The sequence below is a fragment of the Amblyomma mixtum genome, chromosome 2 (assembly GCF_055824585.1).
Source record: "Amblyomma mixtum isolate Tamu chromosome 2, ASM5582458v1, whole genome shotgun sequence".
In the NCBI taxonomy this organism is placed as follows: domain Eukaryota; kingdom Metazoa; phylum Arthropoda; class Arachnida; order Ixodida; family Ixodidae; genus Amblyomma; species Amblyomma mixtum.
Window position 1 is genome coordinate 304,807,744 of NC_143013.1, and position 9,023 is coordinate 304,816,766.

The following is a 9,023-nucleotide window of genomic DNA, read 5'->3' on the forward strand; positions in this document are numbered from 1 at the left end:
ATCGTCATATCACAATGCGTGCTCAAGGTATCTGTATTCTGCCTGCAAAAGATTAACTGCCGTGTCACTGACACAGTCATGCCCCCTCTTCCTGATGTGAAAGGCTTCTAATAATTCACGTGCCGTCTTATCACCGCCTCTGCCAAGTATCTTTATCTCCTTCAGCACAATGGTCTGCCAAATGTGTCCCTCCACCCCTTAATGCCCGCAAATGTTCCCCCGCCCGGTCATTACCGGCCTATGCCTGGGGTCTGCTCTCTCGAAGTCGTGCCCGCATGCTATGCAGTGTAGCTTTAATAAGCAAGTACACCGGCTACTTATGGCTGGGTTCCCCTGCGCGGTCATTGTTTCTGTGGCCGAGGCCCTACTTCGGAAAACCAAGCAGGTCATGTTCGCCAAAGCGAACGTACTAGAAAGGAACTCGTTTAAACCAGTAGTGGTTCCGTATATCCACAAGGTTGCCCATCATGTGAAGAAAGTGGCAAGCCGACATGGCGTTTCTGTGGTGTTCTCCGCATCGAAGAAACACGCCCAACTTTGCTCACGCATTTCGTGCGCGGAAAAGAAGAGTGGCTGCAGGAAGAAGCACTCAAAGAAGTATGTCGACTGCTGTTCCGGTGTTGTTTACGAGATACCTTTGACCTGCGGTAGGGCTTACATAGGCCAGACTGGGCGGTGTGTCTATGACCAGGCGGGGGAACATTTGCGGGCATTAAGGGGTGGAGGGACACATTTGGCAGACCATTGTGCGAACTGCAGAGGCTGAAGGAGATAAAGATACTTGGCAGAGGCGGTGATAAGACGGCACGTGAATTATTAGAAGCCTTTCACATCAGGAAGAGGGGGCATGACTGTGTGAGTGACACGTCAGTTAATCTTTTGCAGGCAGAATACAGATACCTTGAGCACGCATTGTGATATGACGATCTGTTTCTTTACTGTGCATGTCTCGTTTTATGTATATATTTTCGCTCTCTTACCTGCGAATAAATCAGATGAAGTTAGCGCCTGTCCTGTGTGTATCCTCCTCTTGTGTGCGTTTTTCGTGTGCGCTTAAATTTCATTTCAATATAAGTTTTCTTCTTCAAAAACAAGAACACTTATGTTGTAATGGTTTGGTTTGGTTTGGTTTATTGGGGTTATGAGGGACGCCGTAGTGAAGGGCTCCGGAAATTTCGACCACCTGGGGTTCTTTAACGTGCACTGACATCGCACAGTACACGGGCCTCTAGAATTTCGCCTTCATCGAAATTCAGCCGCCGCGGCCGGGATCGAACCCGCGTCTTTCGGGTCAGCAGCCGAGCACCATAACCACTGAGCCACCGTGGCGGTACTTATGTTGTAATGGGAGCTTGCAGTGAGCTTGCAGTCCTGGGGCAAGGCACTTGTGGCACATAAAGTCATAGCAAAATCATATGTGTATTTACAAGTTTCTGCAAACAAGGGCATCTACATCTCACCACACTGAGAGATGATGACGGGGATTTTCGGCTTGTTGTTGGGCCCAATTGGAACGTTTTCAATCTTCCTCATGACCAGTAAACCATCGAGAATGCGACCTGCATTGAAATTTATATTAGCTCCAATGGGTGCAGACAAAAAGTAAAAAAAAAAAGTTATCTATGCTTACCAAACACAACATGTTTTCCATCCAGAAAGTCGCATCGGGCACACGTAATAAAAAATTGACAGCCGTTGGTATCCTTGCCACTGTTGGCCTGCATGAAAGACCATAATTAAGTGATATCCGCAACGCCACTCGGCTGACACTACGCTGAAGCGTCGAGCACCCTACCATGGACAGCAAGCCAGCGGCATCGTGCTTCATCTGGAAGTTTTCGTCGGGGAAGGCTCCGCCGTAGATACTCGTCAATCCCATGCCGTCACCCTAAAGTCAAAACACCGCAAGGTTTGGAATCCACAAGACCGACGAAAGGTGTGACACTTACATTGACAAAGTCGCCGCCTTGAATCATGAAGTCCTTGATGACACTGCAAATGAACATGCCAAGTCTTAAACTAGAGGCGTCTTGCCACCATATGCAGGCGCTTACCGATGAAACGTTGAGCCTTTGTAACCAATAGGCACCCCATCCTTCTTGAACTCGCCTGTGCAGAACTGCCTGCAAATAGTACCCGAGATAACAACCAGTCGCAAACACCAGTATTGATGTCTGATCACCTGAAGTTTTCCGTGGTCCTGGGAACCACGTCGGCAAAAAGCTCCATCTTCATCCGCCCAACCTCCTTGAAAACACAAAATTGCCAGAACCACTTTAGGAATACGAAATGCTCAAATGCTCAGAGATTGCAGTCGCTTTGTTGGTGATATTACAACACTTCAAAGTTGCAAGCATGTTACTGAAAGGCCCAACAGGTGCGACCTTCGTTCACCAACCACAAAGAAACATTCATCGCGCATAAACAACGTGAAACGACGAAGCAGTAGGCGCTCTACCAGCCCTTCAGTTAGCACGCTGGCGATGCTAGCGATTTGATGGGCACAATAAAATACGCACCGTGGAACCGATGGTAATATCAAAAAATACTACGGGATTGTTCGGATGTCTAAGCTGCTGCTGAAGTTGATTCCAATTTGCCATTGTTACAGAAGATATCAAAGAAACAGCACTTTGAAGCGAAATCCCAAGTTACCGGCACAAACGACGCTAGTTGACGTCATGAGCACGTGGGCGTGAACATTGTTGCCTTCCGTAGAATGGCGTGCCGCTGTGGAAGATGTCTACGAGTTGGTATATTAGCTCTGTGGTCTACGGTTTTACTACTCGCGCTGCTCACGCCTTCTCTGACTCACATGCTGTTGCGCTCAAATTAAGAGCATTTGAACGCACATAATGACCTACTACGCCATTCACATTTAATTCTTAAGTTTAGTATCTTAAGAACAGTTCACTCCTGAGCTAATAAAGCACTGAATAATGGGCAGCGCCTCAGATGATGCTATGCTTTCGGTACTTTCGGCCACACTGCCGCATACCGCAAACTTTTACCCATAACTGTAGATGTTTGTGTTTATTATATCACTGGCCTTCCATATAAATAATATCGAATTACATATTATTTGATGTAATTTTTGGCTTTGATTTTGATGGGCCTTTTGGTGGAAGTAGGCTGAAAGGAGGTGCAAGTACGTTCGAGTTGTTAGAATGAAACAGCGTTGCGCGTTGTTTTGCTTCCCGTAAACAGCCTGCAACTTCAAAGTGGGGAAAGACTAGAGCGATACATGAAAAATGAAATTTTGAAAAGAGACAGCTACTGAAACGCGAAAGACACAAACCGTGTTGACTTATTAAAATGAGTGCTAGCTCCAGCTAATAATTAAACCTACCGCTTAATGGGGGTAGGTTCAGCTAACCGAACTTTCTCATGGCTTAAAGATCCCGGGGCTTTACGTAGGACCTCAAGAGCAATTGCACTGGCCAACTACTGGCCAGCAAAAAGATCTCGACTAGGACAGGCAGCAGAGCTAGTAAAGGACAATATAGCGCAGTCGAGTTAGAGTGGGCGTGGAAAAGTATAGCAGACGACAACTAGAACGCCACCATAACCCCTTCGTTGCTATGACCACTATGACGAAGCCGACGAAGCCCATGCCTCTCTATTTCGCGCTCCTGCCACTCGCTGCATTACTAAACGAGAAGCCGGCGCTAGCGTCAAAATGCGTAAGCATTACGTAATAATTTATGCACCAATCGGAAGGAGGCAGGGATTTCGGTTATCTTCTCATTACTGACGTTGTTTAAGCCATTCACGCACCCTGTGAATATAATGGCCTGGTAAAGACGACAGTTGGCGCTTGCCGTTGCTCTCGCGATCGACCAGTGTTTGAACAAAAACCAAGAAACAGCACGCTTCATTTATTATGACGTCACTGCCTCAAAAATTAAAACTGACGTCCTCCGTGGAAATAGCAGCGCGCCGGGAAGTGGTAGCCGCGGAGAGCAGCTCGCCGCGTTTGCAGGCAGACCCGAACACCGCCTTGCAGGGTGCACTTTATCCGGTGCCGTCCACGATAGGCGCACGAACGGCGCTCAGCCGCGCGGACAGCTGTGTGCCGACTTATGTGCCGCGCTCCGCTACATTTACGGGTCGTCCGATGGTGGACCTCCCGAGCGCGACAGGGGTCCTGTCGACACAAGCACTGACTACCGGTAGCGGCTATGCGCTGCAAGGTAAGCCTTTCCGACGTGCCCATCGGGCCGGCACCTCTGCCGTCTCTGGTTGGCTTCGGTGTCCGCTCACCCGTAGCAGCGACGTATCAAAACGCGCCACTCATGTATCTGCATAATCGATCACTCGAGCAACGTGCATGGCACGGTGCTCGCCGCTGGTCACGTCACGAGTACGAGACCATCGCACGCGCACCTGCCCTGAGTAGACGCGTCGCCCGCAAAAGGTCGCTGTGCGTGAAGTTGAGCCGGGCGCGGACGAGCGACTACAGGCGCCTCTTTAAAGGGACGGGCGTGCGCTTCGGAAGGGACGAGCCATTGGTGCTTGGATACGGCTGGAGAGGCGCGCGATGGGTCACCGCACGAAAATGACTCGACTGTTTTTCTTGGTGATCACGGGCGTAGGTTTTGGTGCGAAACTATTTCCCGTATCTCGCCTGAAGGTTTAGGCCACCGCACTGATTCAGTAGTTGCAGCGCCGCCACCTTCAGCACGAAGCGGAGAAAGCAGAACGAGCTTGATCTCTTAACAGATTCCTCTGTGTAAGTCCGGACTTTTTGTGCAATCTCCTGACGTTACTATAGCGCACAAACGATGCACAGGAACCAGTATAGGACCTGCGGAAAGCGCTTGTATTTCGTATAACTTTCGGGCCGATATCTGCAGGCCAGCGGCGCCCTTCAATGCTTGGTGGGCGGGCCTCCAGCGCATGCGGTTATAATTTTTACAGCGTTAAGATTCACATTGAAAGTGGAACAACATCTTTTGTAAAATGCTTGAAAAACTGAACGCATGCAACCTACACCGAACACGACGTAAACTTGTTATTGCTATGTACAGATGTTTAGTATCAATCATTTAACTGCTAAATGAGATGCTTTAATATTTGATCTTTTAAAGTTGCTTTTATGAGTTCAACTCGCACTGTGGCAGGTTTGCTGTTTGGAGTTGAGCTGGAAATAAGTTTATCCTCTTGCTATGCGTCGCCGCCAGGAACAAAACAAGCCCATAAATATACTGGCAGTTGTCAGTAACTTCCTCCTTTGGCTGATTGACAAATGCTGCAGCCAGAAACAGACGTAGTTTTGGAAGCGGAAATATTTTGTTCATTGGCTTTGAGCTTGCCTTCCTGCTAACCGGTTGTGCATTTTGCATTGGAGCAAAGTTTTGTTTCATGCTGTTTGAAAGGCAGAAGTACAAACCGAGCATTACAGTGGATGCTTTATATGGAGCAGATCAATGAAGCAAGCATCTAACACACAATGCATCTATTAACATACCACTGTGTGAAGACAGTGCAAGTTATGTGCTTTAAACTAACATGTTTTTCTCTGTAAATAGGCAACTGTATAGAAAAGCATGCAAGGTGTATGCCATTCGTGCACCTTTGTAAGAGTTCCTAATGAAATGTCTGTCTTGTGTTTGCAGCTCCCTACCGTTCTTCACAAGTTGCACACCGGAAAGAAGTATGCAACCATAGCCATCAAGCTAAAATGAGTGACACGAGCAAAGAATCCACAAGTATGTTTCTTTTGCATGGCATCACATGCTTTTGGTAGTGTTCATGGCACTATTTTATTCATTGTTTGAACAAGTGGAGGCTACAAGGCTTACTCAGGCATTTGGTCTGTGCATGAGGAAAACTGCAGATTAACAAGCTGTCTTGTAATCCACACATATTTCTCAGCCATTTACACAGATGCAACAGTATCTTATATTAATCAATGCTGCAACTCACTACATAGTGTGAAATGAGCTTTGAGACAAAGATGAGACAGAAGAAGGGACGCCACCACTGCACAGTGTTGACCTTTCTTCTCCCTCTTCTTTGTCCCCAAGTGCAGTTTGCACCACGTTCTCCTGCCACCAACTAGCCCAGCAGTACACGTTGATTACTGTAGCAAAGAGCAAATGCCATGAAGAATACAGTTATACTCCCGATGTGCTTTCAGCAGCCGTTTCTTCCTCTTCAGTGCATTGGCCCAATACGTTTCGGCACTTTAGCTCTCCATGCTGCCATTGTAGCGCTAGAGAGCAAAAACTCTTCAGCAACTACAGTCAAAAAGACTCGCACACTACAAGCTCAAACTTTCCAGGCCAGCACTTGTGGTGTCGTTTTTTTCTGTCTGTGTCTCTCTGTGCCATTATGATGGATAAGTGATAAGCAACTAATCCAGGCAGCCATTCTAGCAAGATTCTCCACTTGACTACACAGCATGGTCGCCAACTATTGCGGCTCTCGTGACTGTGTTCGGCAACAACCTCCTTGATGTCAGTCGGAGCTCTGCAGGTGCATAGGAAAGTTGAACTTTGGCCCAGCCTATGCCACAGCCGAATTCAAGGGGCCTGAAAAACCCTTTGCTGGTGGTGTAGACCTGCCGCTGTGGCTCAGTGGTTAGGGCGCTCAGCTACTGAGCCGGAGTTGCCGGGTTCAAACCCGGCCGCAGCGGCCAACGCAAAGGTGCCCATGTGCTGTGCAATGTCAGTGCACGTTAAAGATCCCTGGGTGGTTCAAACTGTTCCTGAGCCCTCCACTATGGCACCACTTTCTTTCTTCTTTCACTCCCACCTTACTCCCTTCCCTTAGGGTGTGGTTTGGGTTTCCACCGAGATGTGAGAGATGTGGACAATTACTGCCCCATTTCCTTTCCTCCAAAACCAACTTTTTGGTGCTGTAGCTCATTTCTGATGATTAATTTTTATGGCACAGGACGGCTTTGGCCAAAGCGCACCATGGTACAAGCATTTGTGTTTATACAAGATGGGGTCAAGACCCATTTTCCAAGCATTTCACCCCTATAAGCCGTGCACCTGGCTAGGGGAAAGCTTGTGCCCATTGTATCACCAGTGGGTACCTGCTGGCACTAGGGATTGAACCCAGCACCCCCCACATGCGAGGCCGGTGCTCAAACTACTAGGCCACTGTTGCGTTGTGGCCTAGTGGTTCCAAGACTTTCCCCGTCCTTATAGCGGTTCAGCACAACACAAGACGCATATAGGCCAGTGCGATGGGCATGCAGAAGCCAACAACTGTTTATTCAGAAGGAACGTTTGTGCTTACATTATATATACATTCTTAATTTTGTCAAATTCAAACAAAAACATTATGTCTAAGGCTTGTGCTGTAAGAAAAGTTGGTGTGTTGCTAATACATCAGCCTGCTTCTTATGGTTCTGTGTTCATCCTCCTCTTGGCTTTTGTAGAGTGCTGGAAGAAATAGCAGCATGGCTGGCATAGTGTGGGCTCCACATGTAGTCATTAGCGAATTATGCATTTTACAAAGGCATCTTTTTTGCCTTTGTGAGGTGTCTTTAAGCATCTGCATGAGCAGTGCTTCCAGTCTATATGGCAACTTGGCACTTTGCTGACTTATGGCACCATTATGCTCAAAAGCTCACAAGACCACCAGTAATGTAGCGGGCATAGGTGATTTGGGAAGCTCAGCTGGAAGGAGATCGAACTAAAAGCCCGGGCAAAATGAAGCACTGGGAATGAGTAAAGTATCGCTATTCCTCTTGAAAGCGTGGCGATAGCAGTACGATTGCTAAATATTTCCTGCTCTGTGCATTCGTGCCACTGATTGCTCACAATAAACTTTTCCTCTCTCCCACAGGCATGACAGGTGGGGCCATGGCAGGGCAGTCTCGTCTCTCTGCCTACCTGCTCGCCCTGCGGCCGTGGTCCTTCAGTGCCTCTCTTGCTCCTGTTGCACTGGGCGCCGCCCTTGCCTACCGTGTAGTGCACCACTTTAGCCCACTCGTGTTCGTGGCCAGCTGCGTGACAGCCCTGTCGGTGCACGCAGCCGGCAATGTTGTCAACACCTACTTCGATTACATGCGAGGAGTCGACAGCCGCACGAGCAGCGATGACCGCACCCTGGTTGACCGGCGCCTCACACCAAATGAGGTGGTCCATTTAGGTGCCCTCCTGTACACCCTGGGCTGCCTGGGCTTCATACTGCTGTCCGGCTGCTCCGAGGCACGCATGGAACACCTGGCGCTGGTGTACTTTGGCGGCCTCTCGAGCTCCTTTTTATACACCGGAGGCCTAGGCCTCAAGTACATTGCCCTCGGGGACCTTCTGGTGCTGGTGACCTTTGGGCCCGTCTGTGTGCTGTATTCGTTTGTCGCACAGGCCGGTCGGATGGATCCTGCTCCGCTCTGGTACGCCATGCCGCTTGCCATGAACACAGAGGCGATCCTGCACGCCAACAACGCCCGCGATCGGCAGCAGGATGCTCGTGCCGGTGCCGTCACTCTGGCCCTCCTGCTGGGGCCCACGGGATCTCATGTGCTGTACGCGCTCTTGCTCTTCGTGCCCTACCTGTTGTTCGCACTGCTCGCAGCCCGTGCGCGTTGGCTTCTCCTGCCGCTCATCACGCTGCCCAGCGCATTCAATCTGGAACGGCAGTTTCGCGATGGACGCCTAGCTCGTCTGCCGCAGCACACGGCACGTCTCAACATCTACTTTGGCCTCTTCTACATTTTGGCTGTTGTCCTAGCAGACTCCCTGCCTGGTCTGCACTAAGCAGTGCACACAACGCGAATACTCTATGTAGGCCTTGGAGCCTACCATGTGTGGCCACTGGACAATATAGCGGGCTGCAATCCCTGCGTGTGTGTGCACACAACATATCAAAGTGTACTGTTGCCCTCCCTCTTCCCCCACGAGAGTCTACGGTGCAGTCATTTGCTGCCTTTGATGGACTAGGCTTTAGGACTTTTAAAAGTGACTTTTGTAGGCATTGCTGCTGCCTGGTTTGGCAGCTTTTTCTTTCCTTTTTTTTTTCTACTGCGGACAATAAAAGATAACGTGATTTGTAGGTTTGCCGTG

At 49.2% G+C, this 9,023-nt stretch overlaps 2 protein-coding genes across 4 annotated transcripts; one reads left to right on the forward strand and one right to left on the reverse strand.

The window, feature by feature from the left end:
* Positions 1-1,400: 1,400 nt before the first annotated feature.
* On the reverse strand, positions 1,401-2,725 carry LOC149364762 (peptidyl-prolyl cis-trans isomerase H). Of its 2 annotated transcripts, none has more exons than XM_089570188.1 (7): positions 2,656-2,725; positions 2,183-2,247; positions 2,055-2,123; positions 1,950-1,992; positions 1,796-1,888; positions 1,631-1,718; positions 1,401-1,559 (listed from the first exon to the last, which is right to left on the reverse strand). In XM_089570188.1, exons 2-7 carry the CDS (start codon positions 2,233-2,235, stop codon positions 1,450-1,452), a joined length of 456 nt encoding a protein of 151 aa, XP_089426314.1. In that variant the 5' UTR covers positions 2,236-2,247; positions 2,656-2,725; the 3' UTR covers positions 1,401-1,449. The 2 variants fall into 2 exon arrangements, with proteins under 2 accessions (XP_089426314.1, XP_089426313.1); XM_089570187.1 differs by having other exon boundaries at positions 2,520-2,704.
* Positions 2,726-3,868: 1,143 nt separating this feature from the next.
* Positions 3,869-9,012, forward strand: heix (UbiA prenyltransferase domain-containing heix). 2 transcript variants are annotated; one of them, XM_089574699.1, is made up of 3 exons: positions 3,869-4,193; positions 5,619-5,711; positions 7,804-9,012. In XM_089574699.1, exons 1-3 carry the CDS (start codon positions 3,884-3,886, stop codon positions 8,715-8,717), a joined length of 1,317 nt encoding a protein of 438 aa, XP_089430825.1. In that variant the 5' UTR covers positions 3,869-3,883; the 3' UTR covers positions 8,718-9,012. The 2 variants fall into 2 exon arrangements, with proteins under 2 accessions (XP_089430825.1, XP_089430826.1); XM_089574700.1 differs by lacking the exon at positions 3,869-4,193 and adding an exon at positions 4,262-4,732.
* Positions 9,013-9,023: the final 11 nt, after the last annotated feature.

Bases quoted from the DNA above. Each gene is read 5' to 3' on its own strand.
- LOC149364762 (XM_089570187.1), bottom strand. From the start codon at position 2,603: ATGGCAAATTGGAATCAACTTCAGCAGCAGCTTAGACATCCGAACAAT. The intron at 2,248-2,519 runs GTGCGTATTTTA...TGTGTTTTCAAG, and splicing joins ATATTACCATCGGTTCCACG to GAGGTTGGGCGGATGAAGAT. The intron at 2,124-2,182 runs GTGATCAGACAT...TACTATTTGCAG, and splicing joins AGGACCACGGAAAACTTCAG to GCAGTTCTGCACAGGCGAGT.
- heix (XM_089574699.1), top strand. From the start codon at position 3,884: ATGACGTCACTGCCTCAAAAATTAAAACTGACGTCCTCCGTGGAAATA. The intron at 4,194-5,618 runs GTAAGCCTTTCC...TTGTGTTTGCAG, and splicing joins TAGCGGCTATGCGCTGCAAG to CTCCCTACCGTTCTTCACAA. The intron at 5,712-7,803 runs GTATGTTTCTTT...TCTCTCCCACAG, and splicing joins CACGAGCAAAGAATCCACAA to GCATGACAGGTGGGGCCATG.